This window comes from Branchiostoma lanceolatum, chromosome 7 (genome assembly GCF_035083965.1).
Source record: "Branchiostoma lanceolatum isolate klBraLanc5 chromosome 7, klBraLanc5.hap2, whole genome shotgun sequence".
Classification (NCBI taxonomy): domain Eukaryota; kingdom Metazoa; phylum Chordata; class Leptocardii; order Amphioxiformes; family Branchiostomatidae; genus Branchiostoma; species Branchiostoma lanceolatum.
In genome coordinates, this window is record NC_089728.1 from 8,180,483 (window position 1) to 8,206,091 (window position 25,609).

Genomic DNA, 25,609 nt, shown 5'->3' on the forward strand with positions numbered 1-25,609 from the left:
CTAAAACGATAGATATTCTGTATGGAGTCAGGAGTATGTGCACCAGTGGATGCAAGGCCAAGGGTCATAGATGCAGCTTGCGAGGAAGATGAAGTAAACGATTCAAGGCTTTGCTCAGACATGGCAGTAACGATTTTTTTAGTAGTTCATTTTGTAGTTTTTGAGTAGTTCATTTTTGCCATCTCTCCAAATTCCAGGTGTTCAATTTGGAGGCAGGAAGGTTTGTTTGGGCGAAGAAGGAGGAACTGACCTGTGGTAACGGCGAGGTATGAAAATATGAAACAATAACTTAGAAAATGGGTGATGTCTTTACTCAGTGGCGATTTTTAATAGTTCCCTTCGTCTTATTCTGTCATTGAACCAAATCTCCGAATTTCAGGCGTTCAGTTTGGAGGCAGGAAGGTGTGTTTGGGAGGATACTGAGAAAGGTGAAATAACCTGCAGTAATGACGAGGTATGAAACAATATCCTTACATCTATTGTAACCTAATTTAGAATTCATTTATAGTTTCATAACAGCAAGGGAGCTCTCACTGTGTTTCCTTTCTAAAACGTTTGTATTCATGCACACCCTCCCAGGTTTTCAACGCGGAAGTCGGAGCGTGTGTGTCTGCGACCGTTTTGGACAAGACGGAGACAACCACCTGCAAGCCTGGCGAGGTACGAATAATCTGGCGTACACATGACCGCACTTTCCAACTTTCTTGTTGTCTAAAATTTGGACTAGCTTATGGCTGAGCTTAGCAGCTCTTTGCAGCAGCTTTCTTTCTATTCTCGTTAACATGTGACTTGATGTGTATAATCCCAGGTCTTCAGCGCGGACGTGGGACGCTGTGTGCTCGATCGCGAATTCCCGCCTGACAGCATGTGGACCGCTTCCTGTGGACATGACGAGGTATATAGCAAGAAAACAGACAAACGTATTCATTTTGTTATATTCTTATGTCACTGTTAAGGTGATTTGAAGGTTTCTTCTCAACATTGCGTGTCCACTCTTTTTAATCCAGGTCTTCAGTCTGGAAGTAGGAAGGTGTGTGCCGGCCCCTCGAGCTCCGGACAACACGCAAGCGAGTTCTTGCCCACAGGGGCAGGTAGGAGGAAACACATTTTTTGATTAACTTAAAGTTGATATGATTTTGTGTACTTCCTTTGTGACATCCTGGTCATTTTCCCCCATATTTCCTCTCCCAGACCTTCTGGTTGGAGACCGGCCGATGTGTCCCTGACACGTTTACTACCACCGCCACCGTCAACAAGAAGAGAGCAATCATCTGTAGGGAGAATGAGGTATAACGGAATAATCATCTCAGGCAGTTAAGTTTAAGTGAATAGATAGTTGTTATAGACTGCTACTGTGGTTGCTAGCTTTGGAATGTCCTTACCTTTCCACTCAGATACATTTTCTAGTGATACATTATCTAGAACTGCGGACACATCTCAATGTCTTACATCATGTTTTGAACTATCCTAGGTATTCTTCATGCCGGCAAACCGCTGTATCCGCATCATGCCTGCAATCACCGCTAACGATGACAAAGTTACCTGCAATGAGAATGAGGTAACACACAATAATTGCTGGAAGCAAATGAAGTGTAATGCATAGATGTGACAGCCAATTTGATGGCAGAAATCTTGTTGCTACCCATTGTTTCCACATGTGACTGGATGACGCTTGAAGGGGCCTTCATATAAAACGTCTTCAATTGTACAGAAATACTCACCAATGTTGGTTTAGAAAAAAAGCAGAACTAAAAAAATGACATCTTTTAAGTCAGAAATCTCTGATGCTATCAATGAAGACCATACTTGACCAATTGTTTTTGCCTCTTTTAGGTTTTCAACTTGCAGACAGGCCGATGCACACGTGTCCCCGCTGCCGGGAAGAAGGGAACAGTTACATGCAGTGAGAATGAGGTATTTTTACTGGTTGTTACAGCAAACACAAACGCACACACACGCGCGCGCGCACATAGGCGTTCGGCACAATGTTTGTCGATGCGTGTATATGATAGCTGTCCATGGTACTGATGTATAGTCTGCTGTTGTTCTGACAGTTCTTCAGTCTGGCCAGTGGAGGGTGCGTTGCGCGGGATCCCGAGATGGACAGTGGACCCATCCATTGTAAACCCGGAGAGGTACAGCTAGATCTTGGACTGAACACTTTGTGAATAATGTCTAAATGTAGAAGTTTGTTACCTGCTACACCATGATGTGCAGTACACCGCGTTGCTTAACCACATTGACAACATTGATAGACATTTATATATGACAAAGGTTTCACTCCTTACTTCCAAATGCTTCCTTTCTGTTGACCTTCAGGTGGCATGATGTTTATTTGTTTGTTTGTTTGTTTATTACAAAATAGCCCGTATATATATATATATGATAAAACGGTGTTTCAAACATTTCTGAGAGAGTCTTGCCTTCTGCCTTCTGCCTTCCATCGCGGCACAGGTGTTTTGCTTGTCTGCTGGGCGCTGCATGCCTGTTAGTGGTGATTGTGGTAGCGGTGCAGACGGACTCGGTCGCCCGACCGCTGAAACCGAGTCTCCGAGCGGTCGAGACGACGAAGCCGAACCGTCCGTATGCGGAAGGAAGGAGGTACGACCCTGGTGTTTCTCTAAGGCTTGTGAATGCATGGTTTTCCTGATAGTAACAGCATGGAAACGGTGAAACTAGCATGGCTTCGCTGACAGTAAAGGATTGTGGATAAAGCATTCTACATGGTTACTAAAGGAATGCAGTATAGTGTAAGACAGTTTTCCTTATAGCATCTCCTCTCTGACATTTTTACTTTCCACCTTTTGTTTAACGATTTGATCTCGAACTTATTAACAAGTCCTTTAACCTACAACTTAACAGGAATACAAGTCAATAAGAGAGTCTGTGAACAATGCACACCATTTACACTTATTGCACAATTGTCTCAGCGCACATCTGGTGTAATGTCATCAATACCGTAACTTAGATTGCCATATCCACATCCCAACCATTTATATTCTTAGTTACTGTTTTGACGTGTCATTTGCACTGCTTTAATTTGTTTTCAACATGTTCACCAGATATATTGTTTATCCGCCGGTGCCTGCGTGCCCGAGACATTTTGTCTCCACGAAAGACGGTTTGACCAGCAAACAACTTGTGGGCACGACGAGGTAGAGTGTGGCGCATGCGTCCCCTGATACCCCCTAGTAGTCTGCACTTTGTTTGTTTGTTAGTTTGTTTGTTTGTTTGTACCGCATCACGGTAAACCGCCTCATGGCGTAACAAACGCAACTGAAGAGTAGAAGCTGCATATAGGATAGACACCGGGAAGGACCCTACTCTTTTCTATGAGCGTGGTAGGTTCTTGTACGTGCTCGAGGTGTGGTACTGATTCCTTTAGCAAAATAATGTACTAGTTAACTTAAGCATGCACGGTACAAACAGTTTAATGTTAATGTAGTGCTAGAAAACTTGGAGACTTGCATTTTTCTGAGTCCACTGTTTCAAGAGCACACTGCACATTACACATGTCGCCGCGCCGCGGATGGCCCACAGAAACTACAAATAAGCACGGAGTGTGAATCACATGCACATACGTAGGATTAAAAGTAGCACGGTGCACTTCTCGCGTGATGTGCCTCACCAATATGGAACTGTAGCCCCGCAATGGCATGGTTTTTGCAGACGTTCTGTTTGTCCGCTGGTTCCTGTGTGAGGAATTGCTCTGAGAGCTGGAAAGACCTCGATAGACCTGAAGACTATGCAGAGGCGAGTGTGAGTCAAACAGAAGGCGGAAGACAAGGAAACAGGGACCCTGAGAAAAATGGTCCAGACGCCAAGCCAGGAGGCAATAAAGAAGATGAAAAACAAATCGAATGTGGCAGCCGTGAGGTACAGTACAGACTGGAACTCCACAGAAAAGTTTAAAAGCACACTGTGAATCTGTATTTGTTCGCGTGTTCGTTGTGCCCATTCGTCCGTCCGTCAAGCCATGGCCATGGATTCATCTATCCGTTCATTCATTCATTCATCCATCCATCTATTCATCCATCCGTCCGTCCGTCCATCCATCCATCCATCCATCCATCCATCCATCCATTCTTTTATCAAATCAACCATCCACCTATTCATGAAAAGTTAAACTCCTATCTTTTCTCAATGCTTCACGAATATATCTGTATCGACTCAACATGAATAAGTTTTAAGTATGGCAAGCATCTTCTCTGCCTTTCTGTCTGTCTACAAAGCCAATCCAACATTTCCCTGACAAACGTGTCCTCTACAACCATTCTGAGAATTTTATCCTTTATCTATCACTTGGCCTAGCAAAGCATATAATTAATAACCTGCGGCCTTTCTAATTTTATGCTTATCCCTGTTCTTGCGTCTTGTCTGGCATAGGTAATGCTTGTCGTGTGACGAATATATTTTTTTTACCTTCTTGGCTTCCAAGTATAAACTGCATGGCTATGGTTTCTAATGTCATTACGCATGTTCGACACGCCTTTGTTGTTGTTTCTCCTTTGCCATGTCGTTTGATATGTAACGTTACAAGTCTTAATTCATGACCCCATAGGTCCAGGTGCACGTGCCTGATGATGGTGACTGCACATCTTTGTGTGCTAAAGAGGGTGAGTACATGTCAACATATTAGTTTGTACAAACACAAGATGGAAACAGTAAGAAAAAATAAGAATGAATGAATGAATGAAAGAACGGGTGAATGAATGAATGAAAAAGGGAGAAGAAAGGTAGGAATTCAAAGAAAAAGAATATAAGAAAGACAACTAGAGGAAAAGAGCTTTTTGGGAGCAATGTAACGTTAATCGTAATTTGTTAAGCTATTTTCTTTGTTCTCTTACAAACTTACTTTCCTACAGGAGACGAGGACGGACCGATAGGAATCATCAAGAAGGAAGATGGCGGCGGGTACAAGCTGCAGCTGTGCTACACTAACAAGACTGTCCCTCAACCATCTCCGGAGGATGATCAGCAGGGTGCTCCCGGGGACGAGGGCGCTCGGCTGAAGGACTTGTTCAAGGTGTGCGACCCAACAGGTAAAGTGACCATCATATCAGTGTCTGTATCTCGGTATAGCCGGTTTGACTGCGACGTGAAACACCAGTTCCTTAGGCACGCGGCGCGCAGCAGCTTGTTATGTTACACTCGATCGACCCGTCACAACTTACCTCTGAGTGTAACGTTATATCTAGCTGCCTTGTTAAATGCTACCTAGGATATACTTGTAACCCTTCTGTACTTGTACTTGTATTCTTTGTACACATCAATCCTGGGTTAATAACTCTGGCACGTAAAGGCATGACTGTTTCTTGATCCCTACATATCATTATTGAAACCATATATTATAACATTATATGATGAACATCATATCAGCCGGTGACCTTTCTTCGTATAACTCATGAAATATCAATTCACCGTATCTCCTAGCTGGATCTGCTGCCCCCCGCCCACCCCCGATGCAGTGCCTTGCGGACCCGCCTGTCCTGGTCTTCAGGTATGACAAGTCTTACGCACTGTCTGCCGCCAAGGATCGCGCCGCCAAGGTTTTCACAAAGGTAGGAACAAAACACTCAAATGTTTACGTCGTGGGTGGTGTGGCTGATATTGTGAATGTAAACTCCTCCGCATAATCTTTAATAATCACGTGAAAACGGAGGTATTGTTTTCGGTTTGTTTGTTTGTCTTGGTGTGTGTGCAAGTTTGTTCCCGTTGGTCCGGGTCCAAGGTTGTCTCGGGTGGCAAAAAATTGTGTAACTGGTGATTTGCAGGATGAAAGCGCTAATTTGGCCCGGGGCTTTTTTGTCTTGGTGTGTGTGTCTGCAAGTTTTTGGTGTTGAAAGGATTAGAGGTTGAAAATGGCGTAACTGGAGATTTGCAGGATGGAAAGCTGGTTTGTTTGAGGTGCAGCAAGTTTAGTCCGGGTCGAAAGTCCCGCAAGCAGGCAGGAACATACACAGACAGGTTTAGCGAGAAATTCACAATAATGAATAGAACATAGAAATATTTCACAGATCGGGTATGAGAGCTTCGATTTCTTGTTCAAAGTCCTTGAATTGACAGAACCCAATCTCTCCCCACAGCATTGTGAATGTTTTAAGTTATGTCATAATGTTAAATGTGTTTTTCTTCGTTCAATAGATGAACGAAAACGCTCGCTGGAGGGACATGGCGATCAGCGGTGCCAGGCTGTCCTTGAATCAGTACATCAGTTTCCAGCCGTCGTCCACCACCCGCGGCACGGTCGGGATCGACATCAGCGTGCAGACTGGAGGTCGGCCCGCGCCCGGGGAACAGCAACGGTTCACGTTTAAGGTGCAGTTCTGCTTCACATTTTTGGTAAAAATAAGGTAAAGGTAGTCCCATTGTCTTTATATGGCCGTGGGGGAAGTGGGTTGCTGTCTCCTGTGTCTAGTGTGCGGTGTTGGAAAGCGCACCCTTTTCCTTCTGTCGCTTTACCCCCCCCCCCCAATCAGGTACCCACTTTTACACCTGAATGGAGAGAGAGAAGTCGTGTGCCTTTCCCAATGACACAACGTCTAGCAGGAACGCCAGGAATCAAACCCGTGACCTCTCGATCTTGTGTCCGGTAGCATAGCCACCGTGCTTGGGCATTTGAAAGTTACCTTGTCAGTTCAAAGATTCTAGATCTAGAAACGCCGTTGTTATTTCTGATCTATTCGTAGTTAGGCAATGTTACTGTCTGGAAACGATGATGTATTAGCAACAGCATCGGTTTGAAATCTAAAAGCAAGAAAAGTCTTTCGATTGTGGTTTTTGTAGTAAGTAAAAGTGATCTCGAGCCAGTTAAGCTCATGAACTCAAGATGATATAGACTCTATGTACAGTATTTACAGGTTCATTGTACAGGAGAAATTGCCCTTACAATTAACAGTGGAGTACGGCTTAACGTCTAAGACCCTTTTCAGTAGCGTGCATGTAGGGTGAAGGACAAAAAGTCGGGATTCGAACTCGCGACCTCTTGGTCCAGACGCACTCATGATGCAGGTCACAAACCACTGGACTACGCACGCTACACCTTGGTGAAGGACTGACACTTTTCTTTCCTTGTAGGTCACTGATAATGGAGTGAACGACCCCCCGGCCTTCAAAGCGCAGAAGGAGTTCGTGGCGCCTTCCGTACCGTACGATGTCGACCCGTCCCAGTGGGAGGGGGTAACGGTGGCCCAAGTCATGGGGCGCTTCGTGGACGATGAAGAACAGAACCAGGTCGGGGCGGCAGTGGTCCTCAGCGACCTTCGCTCGAGCGATATAGGTAACTGGCGTTTTGGAAGATGTGATTCTCGGAAGCTTTCATTGTGGTGTTCAGATTGTATAGATTGACATTGGGGATAATTGAGACTCACACTTAGGGGGATTTTTTCTCTAACTTCTTATTTGCCGTCGTTAACCTATAGCTGTTAAGTCAAACTGACAGAAATGCATCTATCTCCGTTGTCCTACAGGAGGCTGGAGTGTGTCGCCCTCAGGTGACCCTGCCCGGTTCGAGGAGCTCAGCACACCGTCTCGTGCCCGACGTGACGCCTCCCAAGTGGAGCGACTGAAATTGCTGGGCCCTAATGCCAGGTGGGTTTTATGAATGAAGATGAAGGACCAGTAGGACACAGTTTCTCTTATACACTCATGTTTAAATTCACAACAGATGTATCCTTCCGTGTCTTCAACCAACCTGTCGCACAAATCATGGCCCTGGTTTGCACAGGAACAACAGATTTAGTCATAAATTTCACATTGTATTTTGAGCTCAGTGTCATATTATGTATCTTTATTGTGGTCTACATCTTTGTGTAACAGCCTAGTACTGATTGGGCAGACCTGTCTCCATGTAAAGTTGCAGTCAAACCAATAAAGACTCGCTTACTGTGATTTTCACCGCACATTTTGTTCTCCCACAAGGGTGAAATTTGTTCCAAGTGCGGACAACAGTCACTGGGATTTCATCCAGGCGAGGCTGAAGACTGGACTGCCCATCCGAGCCTGGGACGCTACAGCTTTCCAAGGAGGACAAGTTATCACTTATGACCCAGCATGTCCTGCCTCGGAGGTTAGTTGTCAAGACGTTTCTACCATGGTCCTATAAGTGTGCTGTTTTGGCAATATGTGTATCGTGGATGCCAGACGTGTTTCCAGGGCCCACACAGGCCAGCTCCTCGGCTCTAGGGCCAACATGCCCCCGAGGAAATTCTATCACAGGCACCATCAGTAAAACCCTGAGCTCAGGTCTTACGAGGGGTGTCTGTGGTAAACTGTCGTGGGGCATGTTGACCTGTGTAGAACCGACAAAACTTTATAATAGATGACCTTGTATTCGCTGCGTTAGCAGATGCTCAGATGCTATCTTCATGATAGACGCCTGACACCAGAAGACTTATCTTCAAGGCAAACTCCATAATAATATATAAAGCTTCAAGTTTTCGTCTTTTCATCAGATAACCAGAATTTCTCGATATCAAAGTAAGACATGAACTATTTTTGTCTTGACAGGAGTGTGGAGGGTCGAATTCCATCTCCAAGAGAAAAGTCCGTGTCATCATAGAACGAGAAGGGTGTGACGGCCGGGGCGGGTCCGGTAAGAAAACGGACAACTGTGGCGTGTGTGGCGGAGATGGGACAAGCTGCCAGGGCGACTGCAATGGCGACGTCGGTGGAAGTAAGTATCAAGTTCCTGTCACACAGTTAAAGATCTGCATCTGGATTTGTCGATCACAAGAAGGGTGCTCAATTTTAAAATTTATCGACAGAGGGTCGCGCGTATTTTTGCTCTGAATATCTGCCCTATTATATTCCACGGGGCTTAGTGACCTGTAAACATCGACCATTCCCTCCAAATCGGCGTATTACTGCCGAAAATGTTACTAGTATTCAGAGCTCGCAGACTCGTCATCTGATCGATTTTCGTACGCTGCGTGACAGGGCCTTTAGCAAGAGGCCGAGCAACACCAGCTTATTCTGCATTATTGTTTAAGTTGTCAAATATGTTTGGAACTGCATGGACATGTATGGGTGCAAGTTCTTTGCTTTGTTTGATTTTTCTGACGCGTTTTTGACGCAGCGCTGACTTGCTGTGTTGCCTTTAGATGCGGAAAAGAACAAGTGCGACAAGTGCACAGGGGGGGCAACCGGGAAGGACGCGTCCTTTGGTGTGGACTGCGCCGGGAAGTGTGACCTGTATGAGGTCAACGAACGCCTCGGAAAATGCCTGCCCAAGTGAGTCATAATATTGCTGTTTGTTTGTTTGTTTATTTGTTCCGCATAAGTGGTTCCGCATAGGCGAGGCGATACGCCCAGTTTTGCACGGTAGGTACAGTCCGAGTAAAAAAGGACTGTAAGGTGTGCCACTCACACCGGGATGGACCCCTGCTCTTTTCGACGAGTGTGGTGGAATCTTTAACGCGCTCGAGATAAGGCTCTACTCAGACACGGGACCTTAGACTTTACGTCCCATCCGGCAGGACGCCCCTTACCAAAGCTAGATACTCATTTTCACCTACGCGAAGTGAAAAAATAGTAAAGTGCCTTTTCCAAGGGCATAACATTGGGGCCTGCTAGGGATTCGAACCCAGAGCCTTAAGAGTCTAAGTCAAGAACCCTAACCATAAGACCACCTTACCACCATTTATGAATCTAAACGCAGCGACAGTGCTCTGCTCTGTGATCGGGACATCTAAAATACAATGTAGGAGGTATTCAATATGTTCACAGTTGTACACGTGTTGATGTTTAATGTTCTTTTCCTTTTCCTCTATTGTTCACAGGGGTACGAGAGTGGCAGCAGACTGCGCCGGTGACTTTGTTCTGACCGACAGGGCTTTTATTAACGAGTAAGTACAAGTAATATTTTATACTGCCAGGCTTGCATCAGAGTTTGACCTCGAACCAATATAATTGTTATCAATAAGGGAGACATTGACCCGGTAGTCCACCTGTAAGATCAAATGCACAAGACGCTAACGTAGCCTCTTAGAGATTGAAGGCTTTTGCAAGCTTGTGACATTGATATCTAACCTTGGTTCGGTTGAACTTGATACAACCTTCACCCTTTTAATGAAAATGTTTGTCATACTAGCGTTTACAACGTTGGCCAATTCATGATATTCTACAGATTGTTGATACAAAGCAGTACATAAATAATTTCCTGTTATAGATGCTCATTGAACTATAGCAAGTAATTCTCGAAAGATACGTTGAAATGTCTCACTTGTATCAAGCTGTTCAACAATTACTATGTGTATCTATGTACATATATTAAGTGTGAATAGATACATATGCTAAGTGTATCTATATACTTTATATGTGTTACAATTAATATGTGTATCGATATACTATACTCAGTGCAATATATGTTACACTTAAAATGTGTTACACTTAATACGTTTATCTATGTACAGGTGTGACATCTGTGTGGGTGGCAGAACGGGGAAAGATAAGAACTTCGGTAAGAACGAGTGTGGTCGTTGTGACGGCACGCTGGACTGTGTGGACTGTGACGACGTCGTGGGTGGAGGGAAACAAGTGGACGACTGTGGAGAATGCCTTGATCCATCGGACCCCAACTTTAACAAAGGTTCATGATACGTTTGCACTACTGTCCCTCTCAAAGAAAGAAAGAAACAAACAAACAAGCATGTAAGTTCGAATTTTACTATAATAAGTGCTACAACCTCCACTTCCTCTCTACAGGATGCATTTCGCTGTCCAGTGTGACTCCAAGGATTCTGAAGGCTGGCGCCAAGACGACCCTGACCGTGTCTGGGGCGGGGTTACAGCGTATCGTCAACGCCAAGTGCAAGATAACATCGGTCAGCAGGGGAACACAGGTAGATCCTTCACAATCCTTTCACAATGTAACATCACCGATACTGAACCAAACACAACCTCGTATGAGATGGATAAATTTAGGCATTCTACATCTGTATCTATATGGCATGTATAACCGCCCTTCGGTATAACATTGCTTCACAGGCCCGCTTAACCCTTGTACTTGAAGACATGACTATGTCTTGTTCTTCTCATTAACAAATGTGATGTGTTTCTCAAATTTGTATTTCATTCAAAAACACAAGGAACCAACTTAAGATATCCACTGTAGTGAATGGTGTGTTTGTTCCCATATTTCTTCACAGGGGGAGTTGGACGATGTTCGCCTAAAACGCGAAGACTGGAAGGACCAGGCCTTTTCCCTGACGTTCAACGCCCCCAGAGCTGCGGGCGAATTCGACCTGAGCTGTGACCTGAGCGGACGTGACGGCACGCTGGTCAACAAAGCGCTGGACCAGGACAACCGCATCATCATCATTCCCAGCGAGGGGATACAGATCACAAGTGTCCTGCCTGACAACACCGAGATAGGTATGTACCTCTTACATCTACTCACTCAGTCACTCAGTCACTCAGTCACTCAGTCACTCAGTCACTCAGTCACTCACTCACTCACTCACTCACTCACTCACTCACTCACTCACTCACTCACTCACTCACTCACTCACTCACTCACTCATTCATTCACTCACTCACTCACTCACTCACTCGCTCATTCACGCTCTCACACACACACACACACTCACGCACTGAATGACTGACTCATTCACTCACTCACTCACTCTGAGATATGGAGAGGAACGAAAGCAACATTGTGCGTTTCTTATAATTGATCATGACTAATCGATATCTTTGGGAACCTTTTTAGGTGGAGAGGAGCCGATTCCTGTCACTATCACCGGCCAAGGGTTCGTTGACACAGGTGACGCATGGTGCTACGCTATACACAAGCGAGCAGCCGTCCAAGTGCCCGCAGAAATCACTAGCGCAACAGAGGTATGAGTACTTTTGAAATCTGTTTATATACAGGACCGTCTACTGGTGTTTTTATTTCAATTTAGACGGTTCCAAGCTTCAGGTGGTAGTGATTGTCTGAGACTTAATCACGCTTTGTACGTTTGTTGTTTAGGCAACGTGCAGTCTGCCGCCTTCGGAGAAGTCGGTTCGCCTCAAGATCAGAGTCTCCCTGGAAAAACCTGGAGACAGCAAAGGGAGAGGCACCGACGACTACAACGGCGCGTTTTTCGAGTACAGGGCGGCGGCCCCGCAACTCCAGTCCGCGCGGTTCTCAGACAACCTTGCCCTCGTGACGGCGGTGTTCGACAAGGCCATAGAGGGGCCGAGGGAATGCCGGGGACTGTTCGACCGGGCATCGGCCGAGAAGTTCGGTTCAGCAGTGTGCAGAATTGTCAAGGGGAACACCATCGTCGTCAAACTCGGAAAGGAGGCCACCTTACGTCCAGCGGACCAAATCACCCTCAAGGCGGATGCAATCACCGCGCGGATGTCAGAGGCCGGGGCGGCAGCGTCAGGCTCTGTAGATGTCTTGGGACCGGAAACAGCGGTGAGTTCTGGGGCATTAAAATTGCTAACAGATTAAAAAAAGGACGAAGATCTGGTTTACGTAAACGTAGATGTGACATTAATGTCGACCAGTCTTTCATAAGCTCACTTCCAATCTATTCTACTGTACAATCTGATTTAAGGCATAACTTCAAGAATGAAAGGATGTGTTCTGTTTCATTTATGACCTACTACTTAACTGTATTATTCTTTATTGTTAACGACGCATTTCCCCTATGACTTGTTTTGACTAGACTGTTCCACGTGTCGAGCTGCTGGGTCCGTCTGAGGTAGACGGCTGCACCTGTCTGAGGCTGGGGGCGCGGTCCTTTAACACCGGCGGCAGGGCTGTCTCTCACAGCTGGACAGTAGGTAAGCACGTGGAACACTGACAAATACAACATACATTTACCGCAGCTAACCACAGACTGGATGAAGGATGATGTGTGTGTACCACCACTAGTATGAGCATAAACAGTTTTCTCACCACCATTCCATCACACGAAGCTTCAAAATATGTATAAAGACACTTAATAGTGATATTCGTCTGCTGTCATCAAATTCTATATGAATTGTAAGATGCTAAAATCTTTATTCATTTTTGTCACACAGAGGTCGATGATGCGTCCGTGGACCTGACTGACTTAGAGGCCCACCTCGGTGGCCTGACCGGCGACAGGCACGCTCGGCTGTGTAAAGACCAGGTACGTCACCCAGTCGACATTTTGATTGGATAACAATCGATAAGTACTACCTAATCATATTGAAGTATAGTATATAAGAACATGTCAGGTGGGTTCAGGATAAACTTTTGATGGTTTTTAAGGTCCAAGATATTTCAAGTGTGAAAAATGATTAACAATGATTTGTTGTCTATCACAGGGTCTTCTGGAATCAGACAAACAGTACACTTTCTGTGTGACTGTCACGAACTTCCTGGGCGAGCAGAGCGAAGCGTCCTGCCACACGGTCCAGACGCTGGCGGAGGTCCACCCCTTCACGGCAAGGATCGCGGGCAGCCGCCGCCGACAGACCATCGCGGACCGCCGGCTCCGACTTCAGGCGAACGTGGTGACGCCGCCCGACAGCTGTGACCAGGATGTGGACAGCGTTACCGACGGCTTGGTATGATTGCTGTCTTATTGGGTTGAATGTCCCCTGGTCTGTTTGACAAACTCTCGCTGTTCAGAGCCGTACCAGAACGGTACCATTACATCGCCTTTTCCATTTTTAAGAGGCCCGATCAGTCTGGGAGCGCAATTCAATCAGGCTAGGTGTCCGCTTGCATGCGGTACGTAGAGGTAGAGCATGCCTGTGGAGAATGTAGTTAGCCAATGATGGTAACGCTTGAAAATGGCATAGACGGTACTTGAATTTTATATACGTGATTTTGCCAAACAGAACTTCCGCTGGGAGGTAGTAGGGAGCACCGACTTTAACTTGGACAGCTTTACCGGCACCGTCGCCTCCATCACGGAAGGGCTGAAAGGAGGGGAGACCTACACTGTGCGCTTCATCGGTAAGCTTGGTGCTCCAATGTTCCATCAGTCTGCTTTGTTGTATTGTTGTCAGGCAAAGCGTACGTCGCTGTTTTCCCCTTTTACCATGATTCATGTTAACATTAAACATCCAACCACACCTGGCGTCCATTTTACGGCCGCATAGAAGCTGCAACCTTCACACAGTAGATAGAAAGCAGAAGTTCAAACGCCTGGAATCAAAGTCGTGACGTGTTTATGCATGTTGTTTCCACAGCCTACAGCGACACCCACTCGTCTGAAGACACCGTGGACATAGTGGTCCGCAGCAGGGACCTGAAGCCCGCCATCGCCGGCAAGACCATCACCATAGGCAGTCATCAGAACGTCACTTTGGACGGATCCGGATCGCGGGACCCAGACAACGCAGACGGGGAGGAATTCTTCACGTACGTTGATATATATCTGCCACTTGCAATATATTGTGTAAAGATGCTTCTCTTCTGACAGAGAATACTTACTGCTTACTTACTGCTGAGAATACTTAGTGGCATCGTGTTGGCATTTGGGGTGTATGAACCAGAACCCAGCTAACTACAGAATGGACGAAGGATAATGTTTGTGTACCACCACTAGTATGAGCATAAAGAGTTTTCTCTTATGGTTCTTGGTTCGAAACCCCTGACATGCCACCGTTACCGCCACATATTACCCTTATTACTTACTGCTGACTGTGAAGGACCCTATCAGAAGTAACACTCTTTACTATCGTTCCCCAGGTGGACTTGTCTGGAGCGTGACACGGCCCTGCCGTGCTGGGTGGAGGTGGGCGGCGAACCCGCGCCTCTCCCGCTCTCCGACCTGGCCACAACTGCTGTCCGTGGCTCCATGCTGAACCCTAACTCTTGGTAAGTCTTGGGAGCAATGACATAGCAATATTTATCTCCATGAAAATGGAGATATTGTTTTGGGTGTGTCTGTGTGTGTGTGTGTGTGTGTGTCTGTGTGTTTATGTTTCCGGATTGTTATAGTCAGCATAACTCAAGAACCTCTGGATGGATGGGTATGTGTTGGGAAGACGAAGGTCAAGGTTGATTTTGGGCCATCTGGTATGTGACCTTGGTACTGCAGCAGAACTTGAACCCTCTAGCAGCTTGCTCTAGAACTGCAGGGACGTTTTTGTTGAAATCTTCCAAGGAGAATGACTGAACAAAGGAATGACGGATTTCCCTGATATTTATTTGTAAATGCAAGATATATAGTTTCTAACGAGTTGACAGTCCGTAGAAAGATATAGAGTACTTTGTGCACCTTTTTTAGTGTCAATGTGGCAGGTTTGAGGTCGTCGCTAGAGCTTTTTTCTATACTGTAAAATGAGAGATCGTCGCGGGGATTTGATTTCGCGGTACGGCGAAAATGAAGTGTTCGCGGTTGTTTTTAAGTTCACGGTTGAAACAAGGAGTAGACCGTGTAGGTGGACAGAAGACTGAAGAAATATTTTCGCGGTGTTTTAAATTCACGGTGAAGAGGTCCCAGCGAGAACCGCGAACTTAAAACCATCGTGAATATTTCCCCTTTTTACAGTATTTCATTGTAAGCATTTATGTTCTGTAAAGGTTTTACAATGTATGAAATGTCATAAGCCGTACATTGGTCGAGAGTCTAAAGAGTGCTAAATCCTTCACGTGTTTCCCGTCCTGTTCAGGTACACGTTCACCCTGACCATGCGCAAGGGGAACCGGTCGGCCAGCACTGCCGTGGAGCTGTTCGTGTCGCCGAACGAAGTGCCGCAGGTGCAGGTGGACCCAGTCCCCGAGAAGGTCAACCCGGACAGGAGGGTGGTCATCAACTTCAAACTGACCACTACCATGCCGGACACTACAGTCACTCTGGAGTGCTTGGAGCAGGAAGGTACAACATTCTAGTCTTACGACACTCCAGTCTAGGCAGTTTGATTATGCTGGATAGAGCTTTGCTACATTTCTTCTCTTGACTCTCTCTTTCTCTCTCCCATAGCTTAGTCAGCCGTCGGGGTAGCAAAGCGTTCAGTAAAGGTTCTCCACTGCTGGCGGTTTTCTGCCAGTCTGGCCATCTGGTTGACTGTATGACCAGTCCACTCCTTCAAATCCGTGATCCATGACCGACGGGGACGTCCCCGCGGCCGTGCGCCTTCCTCTTTTCCTTGAAGAACTGTGTCTAATCGGTCTTTTAATAGTTGGTGTACTAAGTTCATGTTCTCTGTATTCGCCTCACAATCTAATAGGATACGGTTACGTCGACTTGGAGGAGGTTACCGCCAACGGAAAGACGAGCTTGACCTACCCGAAACCTGCCGCCGAGCAGCCGGTGAATGTGGTGATCCTGCCGAACAGCCTGGCTCCGAACACCCGGTACACCTTCCGCGCCACCGCGGTCCACCAAGGCGGAGAGGCGTACGCCGATGTTGTCGTCGAGACCAACGCTGCGCCAAGCCCGGGCGATTTCCAGGTACGGTCTACAGAATCATTTTGACCATTCTCCTACGCCAGCGGCCTGTGTAATATACCTTGGGGAGGCTCTGCAAAACGGAGCTGAGGTTTCCACTTTTGTGGGCGTGGCCTTCTTCATGGAAAATCGATTCTCTGATCGAATGACAACTGGTTAGAGCCCACGCTTACAGAAGATGATACGTCAGCTCGGTTTAGCAGAGCTTTTCCGTTTTGCTGCGGGCGAGGCTCTGCTAGCCTTAGGAGCATGCATTTTGACCTTCTCCTGAATTTGTATGACGTCTCTCCTATGATCTCCTATGATTTACAAGTATAGATAAATACGATTGCTACAAAACATGTACACTAACACACAGTCTTCCTATCTCCTCATTAGGTTAAGCCAGCGGTTGGAACGGCCCTGTCGGACACCTTTACCCTCTCAGCGGAGGGTTGGACCGACGATGAAGACGACGCGCTGGAGTACCGGTTCGGCTACATCGGACCTGACGACAGGACCGTGCAGCTGAGGGGGCGGACCGAGGACAGCCAATACGAGGCCACGCTCCCCGCAGGTTAGAGCGCGCAAACACTGGTTTTAGAGTAAACTTATCAAGCCTTCCACGGTTGCTGTTTTAGTTCATCTGTGTTTGTTTTAGCCCTTGTTTGTTTAGGCAAAAGCTCAAATCGGCATGTGCAAAAGATACAAATTACATTATGTTTGCACCTGTAGCTGCTCCCGCGACTCAAATAGACTCTACTGCTTAATATAAGTTGCGCAGCATCATTGCACCTAGCCATACTGTAGCCTGACCGAACTTGGTGTGCCATTCCAGGTATCGGCGCAGAGAACGAGTTGACGCTGGTGGTGGACGTGTTTGACGGCAGGCGGGCATCCAGCAGGCTGACCTTTGACGTCACCGTCAACCCTCCTGCCGAGATCACCGACGATACCGTGGACAACGTGAAGGGCGAAATCGAGAACAGCCTCCTGACAGGTCAGTACACCCATGTCCTCATTTCGCAGATGTGTCACTTACATTCCCTTTCCAAAGCGGGTATCTCTCTGGTCAGCGCCTGATTGCGCCGAATTATTGCGGCAACTTTGAGAACTTTTCCCGTGTGGTAACACTGACGTGCGACGCACGGGTAAGACACGTGGCCTCTACAAACAACATGACCAAATGGACAAATTGGCGCCGTTCGCAATTTGGTACAATTAGGCGCAGTCCAGTAAGATACCCTCTTATAGTCTCTACCAGACTAACTACGCCGGCTAAAGGGAGAATATTTGCCGGGGGACTTTGGCCATGGAGGGTTACATTCGACCTTCTCCCCGTAGCCGACTCCCTTCATACAATTGACTCTATTTGGCCAATTTCTACATTTTCCCAGCGACCCGCGGAGGCTGGTAGAGCCTAACCCTCTTAAAGGCCTGGTCACATTCGTCCTACGATTGCAAACTGAATGTATTCCTGGGACTGTCGTGCATAGGTCGTCAACTGTCTTGTAACGGAAAAGACTGTCTAAGATCATTGTCTTGGTTGGTTCCGTCATAGCCTCCTTCGCAGACTTCGCGGAGCGGCGGCGTATATTATTATTATTTTTTTTTTTGGGGGGGGGGGTACTTTCGCCGGCGAGGGAGTTAAGGACATATATGGCTGAACCCGAAGTCATACCATATAGATATAATCAACACTCAGCTACGACAACGTCTACAAGATGTTTATATACAAAATTGGCATTGCGCTATTCGAAACAATTACAAACTTTCCTTTCTTTCTACCTTAAACAAGATTTATAAGCAAGAAAACTACCTTTCAAACATTAAGAGCCTCGACGTACGTAGAGCAATCACAAAACTCAAAATTGGCTGCCATAAATTAAGTATAGAAACGGGGAGATTTCAAAAACTCCCTATAGACCAGAGGGTTTGTCCATTTTGTCCAGAGGTAGTTGAAGACGAATATCACTTTTTGATTGTATGTCCCAAATATTTTGATTTACGTAATTCACTATACTCAATGCTATCGTTGGACTTACCAGGATTTATCTCAATGGACTTAAATAGCAAATTTAAGTACATAATGACATGTGACAACCCATGCATGGTATACATTGGGAAATATATCAAAGAATGTCTAGACGTAAGAAACTCCTCCAATAATTGTAAAATCCCATTGTCATCCCATACTACTACACCATATTGTATAAGATAGACTAGTACACCATATTGTATAAGATAGACGGATTAGCCTAGTAGAATGTTATCTATGTACCAGTGAATGCCGTACTCTGTACCTTGTACAATTGTTGAGCAATAAAGTTATCAGTAACAAAACTCCCTCGGTGACATAACTCCCTCGGCGGCGAAAGTACACCCCCCACTGGGCCCCCCAAATATACGCCGCCGCTCCGGGAAGTCTGCGAAGGGGGCTATTTCCGTCACAGCCTACTTGGAATCCCATGACATCAAAATCGCACGACGGCTGGCAACAAGGCTTCATTTCCGTCCTCAATCTCTCTATATATATTAATGATAATTACATTTGTGAGTTTATCAGCTCATCAAATGTCCTATCAATGCACTCATAGATCCCTGTAACATGCCAAAATAACAGCACTTACAAAATATATTGCACCTGTGTATCGATATCTTGACAAAATACCTTGTTCAAAGAGACACAAAAACGACTTCAAAATGGCCTGGAATAATGCCCGTCCTCATCATACTCATTGCGTTTATCATAACGTTTTTGACACAATAGTATGTATGGAAAGTTATATGCTGCTGTTGTTGTTGTTGTTGTTGAAGGTGATGTCGACAAGGCGATGTCTAGTGTGATTTCCATGGTGAAAACTGTGAAGCAAGTTGGCGGCAATCTCACCGAGGCACAGCAAGATGTTGTCAACGAGCTCAAGGCTGCGCTCACTAACAAGATCACGGAAACCATTCCTAAGGACGAAGAGTAAGTAATGCTCTGGTTGCCATTCTACATGGCCAGAAATTTTCACACAATGTATTATGGAAATTGGGGTGTCTGAAATGCTGCTTTATGAAGAGCCTAAGTAAATTGTCAGGTTTTTCATTACACCTTGTTCTTTAACCTTGAAGGGAAGTAGACAACGCACTGAGAGGTCTTGCCGGGACCTATGATGCCGACAGCAACATGGGAGAGGAGGTCCGTACGAAGGCCAAGGAATACATCGGCGATCTCATGGAGGAGTTCTACCGCATGGAGGACGAGGTATCAGAGGACAACAATGCCAGCGCTAGGGACGACGGCCAGGCCAAGAGGAGGAGGAAACGTAATGCGGCCAACGTCGTGACCACTCCTATGACGACAGACCAGGTAAAGTGTAATCATCTCTGTCAGCAGACCAAATACCTGATATATCTTTCGTGATTTAAATGTTTTTTTCATAGTGGAAATGATGTTTGCAGTGTTCAGCCTATCGTCTCTTCATGTATGTGTGTGTGTGTTTGCGCGCGTTTGTTTATTTGTGTGCGTGTGTGTGTGTGTGTGTGTGTGTATGTGTGTGTGCGTGTGTATTTGTGTTTGTTTATGTGTGTATGTGAGACAATTTCTAATTTGTTATGATGTCGTTAATCAGTACTGTGTTTTGTGCATAAGGTTTCCGACATGCTTCTGGTCTTCGACGCCATGTTGGCCTCCATCGACGAGAGCAGCCCGGACGCGGTCACGACCAAGCTCGACTTCCGCTCCACAGTCGAGTTGGGCATGGTTGGGATGTGTCGGGGACAGTCGTACGGCGGTTCGGCTTCCGTGGCACAGTCGGGTAACGTCGTGGTGAGGACCGACCTGACGCTGTTTGACGACATTGCTGACCAGCAGCTGCTGGCGTCGTGCGATGGATGCAGCGGTGACGTCACCGGCACTCCTAAGGTAACGTGTCAACATTTTCTGTTGCCAAGATTAGATTCTTTCAATACCAAAACTTCAGGCAGCATGTCATGTTTGTTTCTTCATGGATGTCCGGCTCTTTTGGACAGGTTCAGATTCCCCCAGTATCTTATGTCAATAGATGAGACGGCTATGTACACCTCACCCCTGTATCTGGCTCCCTCCCTTCGCTATCGTTTTTCACCACCGAGTCGATTGTTTTGCTCAGTCGATGTTTTGTTGCATCCCGCACAGATCCGGCTCGGTGAAGATGTAGCCTGGGCTTACGAGCAGTGGCAGTGCGTGCCGGACTCGTCCACTGTCTGCTACGGGGCGTGCATCGGGTCAGCGCAGATCAAGTTCGACCCCCTGACTGACCCCCTGAGTAGTGACGCCATCAGGTAAGTTTTAATCAATGCTAGACCCAAAATGTAAGCAGTGATTCGAGTTTTCTGCTATTGATAGAATTGTGAGCAGCATTAGGCTATTCACTAGATACTAGTACACCATAAGATCTATGAATTTCAAACTTATTGTATCTGATGAGAAATATTTTTGTGCTTCAGGAGTGACCTGGTGCTGGTTGACCTGGTCAGTCCGTTGTCGGACCTGCGGACCCGTCTGGCCGGGCTGCGTGACCCCCTGGTGCTGGACATCCCCGCTACTGGCGCCATGCCTGACGGCACCTACACGCTAGAGGTGAGACCTTCAGACCTTAGGTCCTCCTACAGGCACATTGGGTAGCAACTTTCCATTTATTTCTGTCGGCCGCCGCGCCCTCAACTTGTTTCCAGGGGTACCCAACAGAGCAGAAATATGGTGAACCTGAATCTAGTTACAATGGCAATACTACCACTGTCAGTTTTCATGGTTTGGAATTACTGTATAGACATCAATGGGAAAGTATCCCACAACCCTCTCTAGGGATAATAGCATTGGTAGAGGCAAACTAATGTTAGTATTGTTGTGTTGTGTTGTATTGTGTTGTGTTGTGTTGTGTTGTGTTGTGATGTGTCATGTCGTATCGTGTCGTGTTGTGTAAGGCATGTAAGATCGTCTTTTACATGTATTTGGTTCTTTTCAGTGTCGCCGCTGGGCCGGGAACGCGTGGACCACCACCGGCTGCAGCACCAACCTGGTGCCGCGGGATGTGGGCGGGGTGCCGCACGTCACCTGCAGCTGTACCTTCCTGGGAGGGTACTACGCGTGAGTTCCTTTCTTCTGTAACTCACTGTGCTCCCATCTATAATCATGATATCACCATTTTTATCTGCATGAAAAATGGAGATATAGTTTTGGGTGTGTCTGCGTGTGTGTGTGTGTCCGTTTGTGTGTCTGTGCGTCTGTTTGTGTTTCCGGACGATTGTAGTCAGCATAACTCAAGAACATCTGGATGGATTATGATAATATTTGGTATGTGGGTAGGTGTTGGGAAGACGAAAGTCACGGTCGATTTTGGGCCCCCTGGTATGTGGCTTTGTTGTTCAGGCAATCCAAGGAGGTTTTATTGATAAAACCTCATTGGGCAATCCAATTGATTGATAGTCAAATTCTGTTGAAAGATAAGACCAAGTGGGTGGTTTGGTAAGTCAAATGCAGATCACAATACCCCCAGCTGGTTAAAAACCTCAGGTTATTATGATATTTCTGTCTTCATCTCTATATACTTTTCTGTCGACACAAGGAACACGATAAACATGTAACCTCCCCTTCTGTTTCTTGTCTTCTTGTCCAGGCTGTTCGAGGGAGTGTACGTGGAGCCGACCACCCCGGCCCCAGTCACCCCTCCCCCGGAGAAGAACGCCATCGAGTTCACGTTCGTGCAGAACTGCAGCGTGGTGACCAGTGGGGACCAGGCCGGCTTCCTCGTCACATTCCACGACTTCATCGCCGACAAGATGCGGGTCTCTGCTACCCGCGTCAGGAACATGGCGCTCTTAGACGGTACGACAGTATAATTCTTCTTTTGGTTAAGGCAGTCGCCTTCAACATGATGAAGATGGCTAGACATATACAGTAGAGTAAGAGAAATGGAACTTGCCACACCCTGTTAGATATCAAACTAATACTAAAGTGTGCCAAGTTTCGTTCCTCGTCGTCTATTGAGCGTACAAAACTAGAAACCTTTAATCCTTAGTCTACTAAGGTAGCCGTTTGGCACTAAATCTGTATTGATTACCGGGAGAGGCAATATAGAGGTCAAAGACCACACCGCGTAGTCAGGACCTTGATAACTGCTCTAGATTAAGCTGGTACATTATCACACTTCACTTCAACTCTAGCGCATGTAAAGAGGCGTAGATATTAGTCTTGATATTTAGTACTGATCAATAACGTGCCACACATTGTACCTGTTACAATGGTTATGGAACAAAGTTTGATTTGTAAAGAGAAACTCTTATGCGTCCAGGAAGGAACATGGGTGCATGTGACCGGTTGAGACATGTATCATCATACATGTACATTTTCAGCCTCTTACATGCGAGATCTATATTGATTAACCGTCGCAATATACAACTCCTGATCTTTCCCGCAGTTATCGGTGTGGGGTGCATCTGCACCTACGACCTCCTGGAGGCCAGCCGTCCCGAGGACACCATCAACTTCTACGCGGTGGACGCCATCGCCGAGATGATGTGGAAGCGCTTCCTGGGCGCCGAGTCCCCCGACGGGGTCCCGCTGGACATCTACAGGTCGTCCCTGCTGAAGGACGGGGGCATGGTCAATCCAGGTATGGACGTATCCTTGTCATCCTGACTTTCTTGCCCTCTCTCTTTCATTCTTCATATGATTCTGCTCACTGGACAAGCTTGGATATATACAATGTTAAACCTTTTCAAGAGGATAAACCTTACTAAATACCATCAGACTCTCTGTGATGTTATTTACTTCAATAGAGAGATAATTATCAATTGAAAAAAGACAGCAAGACGCACTTAAGTAACGGTTTGTGTAAATGTTAGCATTCTATGTACATTTATGGCCTGAAACCTTCTCGGTGTGATTTGGATGTAACACGTCTTTTCCAGCCCGGACCGCTCCTATCCAGAAGCCGGCCACCCCCGGTGAGATCATCGCGGGGCTGGTGTGCGGCCTGTTCCTGTTCCTCATCATGCTCGGCCTGGCCTGCTGCTTCGCGCGGGCCATGGTCGGCAAGGCCAAGGTGGAGGCGTCGCCGCCCAACTCTCCTCCAAACTCGGCCCGCCGCGAGGCTTTCGTAGCTGGGGGGTCCTCCCCGCCATCCGGAAAGATGGAGACCTACCCACGGAACATGGTAAGGTTCCAACTATCTAACGTTTAGGATGTCTTTCTCTTTGGCAGTCAAATCTAGCGACTGTTCAAAATCATCTTTATTGCAGAGGTAAAACACAAAAGACACACTTTTAAAACCAACCACATACAAGATGAATTAATTAAAAACCTAGGCCGACCCCTTACTCAGATCAATACAAATCTGGAGGGTGCAAGGTAAAAATTATGTGCATCCGACTTCCGATACATATATGCAGGCTGTATTGCACAAGTTTAACGATATTTGAAGTATTGCACTGTTAGTGATACATGATAATAATATTATCTCAAAATGTACATAGCTCTCAACGGCTGGAAAACAGCCCGGACGGTGATTCCCACACAGGGGTGTTCCTTGCGCAATATATTGCGTAGGACGTACAAAGGGCGCAGTGCCCTAGCCTTTGTTTCAGCTTTCTAACTTCACAATCCTTCCTGCCTACAGGACACAGAGATTTCAACTTCTTAATGTTCTCGCTATTAATCCAACCCCTGCTCCCCACCTCTATTGTAACCACTGTAGCACTATATTGACTATGGGAGATTATCTCCTCCTTAAGGTTTTCGTACTTTGCCATTTTCCTATCTACAGCTGCTATTTTTAGATGCAAAACTCTCCTACTGTGAATTGAAGTAAAATGCACACCTTACAGCTACATTAGATTATAACCATAGGTCAAATTCAAGCCTCCATCAGGCCTATGGACGTATTGATAGCAGAATTCGGCATATATAGGGTGAATGATTCGCCAGGAAAGTGACTCTGCGGGAAGGGTATCATTTCCCCTTGGAAGGACAAATGTTGCCCTATGGTGGCCAAACTTCACTGGTAAACTATTCTCCCTATATAGCTAGCGTAGTTACTCTGGTGATCGCGTGTATTCCCACACACAGCAGTATCTTTAATTTATCATGTATTTGTTGATGATGTGTTTTTGTTTTAAACAGGAGAAATCCAGCTTCCATGTGTGAGAGACAGCACCACAAGCTTACCAGGATTGATATGAATGTTTGGCCCGAGCGACCAATGGACAACCTTCGAAGAATTATATTTGTTTGCATGTTACTTATATATGAATACCATGGATAATACTTTAATGTTGATTCTCATTTGCATGTTTGCTATATCATTATCGATAAAGATTCAAGTTCTAGTTACTTGTTGAATCGATTAATTCCTCATATTGTCTATCAACCTCATGTTTAAATAGTTAAAGAACCATTAATTATCTTCTTGCATATACACCGATGTACATCACCTTTTAACAAACCCGCATCGCAAACACCAGATTCAGCGGTGTGTGACGTTTAATCGTTATTACCAACTGATGATGCAGGGTCTCTATTCTGGCAACGTTTCCAAAGATTTGCTCAATAACTAATATCACCTGAACCAATTCAGACGGTACAGAACTTAGATCACATTAACTTATTTCTAGATGTTTGATAATTATGTAATACTCATAATCCTTCAACCTTGACCTTTATCAAAGGTGACCTCGGAGCTTACCGGTAAAACAAATTAAGCCAACCAAAAATTCAATGCAGCTTGATTCGATTTCGGAAAATGTATATGTTCGAAGGAAAATACTGATTTAGTGATATTTGGCATGCTTTGTTATTTCAATTCATGATAAAACTCATAGCAATTTTTTATAGGTTCATGTGGCAAACCATGGACGACATACAATTAACATTAACCTTCTTTTAGTATCAATATTTCAAGAGATTCACTAAAACCAACCAAATTCAAATGAAACCAGTTCAAGTGTCATACTCGTCAATTCAAGTTTGTGTAATGTTTTAGACATCTTCACTTCATGAGACTATGTTAACTTATACCTTATTCAATGCTGTACTGTTTTTCTTTGCATGGAGTGGATATAAATAAAAGGATTCCTACATCCAATCAGTGGTTCTTTCTCATTTTTATCTGTTGTGCGTTTTGCAGTTTAAATCAGGGCGACTTTCATTGACCAAGTCTAATACATGATAGCCTTTGTGGGACAAGTAAAGAATAGATGATAACTCTGCCCGAGGCCTGCATTTAGGTTCACCAAAGCCT

General features: G+C 45.8%; 1 protein-coding gene across 2 annotated transcripts in view; it reads left to right on the forward strand.

Annotated features, from left to right (window-relative positions):
- The window catches only part of LOC136438992 (uncharacterized), a 29,099-nt gene extending 3,646 nt beyond the window's left edge, over positions 1 to 25,453 (forward strand). The window contains exons 4-48 of one of the 2 annotated variants that reach the window (XM_066434073.1): positions 198 to 266; positions 380 to 454; positions 580 to 660; positions 809 to 895; positions 1,008 to 1,091; positions 1,192 to 1,287; positions 1,472 to 1,558; positions 1,834 to 1,914; positions 2,055 to 2,135; positions 2,455 to 2,601; positions 4,562 to 4,616; positions 4,866 to 5,042; positions 5,434 to 5,561; positions 6,145 to 6,318; positions 7,078 to 7,279; positions 7,470 to 7,590; positions 7,921 to 8,068; positions 8,509 to 8,674; positions 9,102 to 9,231; positions 9,780 to 9,845; positions 10,413 to 10,588; positions 10,705 to 10,841; positions 11,148 to 11,373; positions 11,711 to 11,838; positions 11,972 to 12,406; positions 12,660 to 12,777; positions 13,018 to 13,109; positions 13,288 to 13,530; positions 13,807 to 13,924; positions 14,161 to 14,332; positions 14,663 to 14,791; positions 15,589 to 15,794; positions 16,147 to 16,370; positions 16,746 to 16,923; positions 17,185 to 17,346; positions 19,164 to 19,317; positions 19,464 to 19,701; positions 19,984 to 20,256; positions 20,509 to 20,654; positions 20,820 to 20,952; positions 21,338 to 21,459; positions 21,989 to 22,197; positions 22,790 to 22,984; positions 23,283 to 23,527; positions 24,493 to 25,453. In XM_066434073.1, the coding sequence (XP_066290170.1) occupies positions 198 to 266; positions 380 to 454; positions 580 to 660; positions 809 to 895; positions 1,008 to 1,091; positions 1,192 to 1,287; positions 1,472 to 1,558; positions 1,834 to 1,914; positions 2,055 to 2,135; positions 2,455 to 2,601; positions 4,562 to 4,616; positions 4,866 to 5,042; positions 5,434 to 5,561; positions 6,145 to 6,318; positions 7,078 to 7,279; positions 7,470 to 7,590; positions 7,921 to 8,068; positions 8,509 to 8,674; positions 9,102 to 9,231; positions 9,780 to 9,845; positions 10,413 to 10,588; positions 10,705 to 10,841; positions 11,148 to 11,373; positions 11,711 to 11,838; positions 11,972 to 12,406; positions 12,660 to 12,777; positions 13,018 to 13,109; positions 13,288 to 13,530; positions 13,807 to 13,924; positions 14,161 to 14,332; positions 14,663 to 14,791; positions 15,589 to 15,794; positions 16,147 to 16,370; positions 16,746 to 16,923; positions 17,185 to 17,346; positions 19,164 to 19,317; positions 19,464 to 19,701; positions 19,984 to 20,256; positions 20,509 to 20,654; positions 20,820 to 20,952; positions 21,338 to 21,459; positions 21,989 to 22,197; positions 22,790 to 22,984; positions 23,283 to 23,527; positions 24,493 to 24,516 (6,738 nt within the window). In that variant the 3' untranslated portion in view covers positions 24,517 to 25,453. The remainder of the gene's footprint in view (positions 1 to 197; positions 267 to 379; positions 455 to 579; positions 661 to 808; positions 896 to 1,007; positions 1,092 to 1,191; positions 1,288 to 1,471; positions 1,559 to 1,833; positions 1,915 to 2,054; positions 2,136 to 2,454; positions 2,602 to 4,561; positions 4,617 to 4,865; positions 5,043 to 5,433; positions 5,562 to 6,144; positions 6,319 to 7,077; positions 7,280 to 7,469; positions 7,591 to 7,920; positions 8,069 to 8,508; positions 8,675 to 9,101; positions 9,232 to 9,779; positions 9,846 to 10,412; positions 10,589 to 10,704; positions 10,842 to 11,147; positions 11,374 to 11,710; positions 11,839 to 11,971; positions 12,407 to 12,659; positions 12,778 to 13,017; positions 13,110 to 13,287; positions 13,531 to 13,806; positions 13,925 to 14,160; positions 14,333 to 14,662; positions 14,792 to 15,588; positions 15,795 to 16,146; positions 16,371 to 16,745; positions 16,924 to 17,184; positions 17,347 to 19,163; positions 19,318 to 19,463; positions 19,702 to 19,983; positions 20,257 to 20,508; positions 20,655 to 20,819; positions 20,953 to 21,337; positions 21,460 to 21,988; positions 22,198 to 22,789; positions 22,985 to 23,282; positions 23,528 to 24,492) is intronic. The other variant, XM_066434074.1, reaches the window with a different exon arrangement.
- The last annotated feature ends 156 nt before the right edge of the window (positions 25,454 to 25,609 follow it).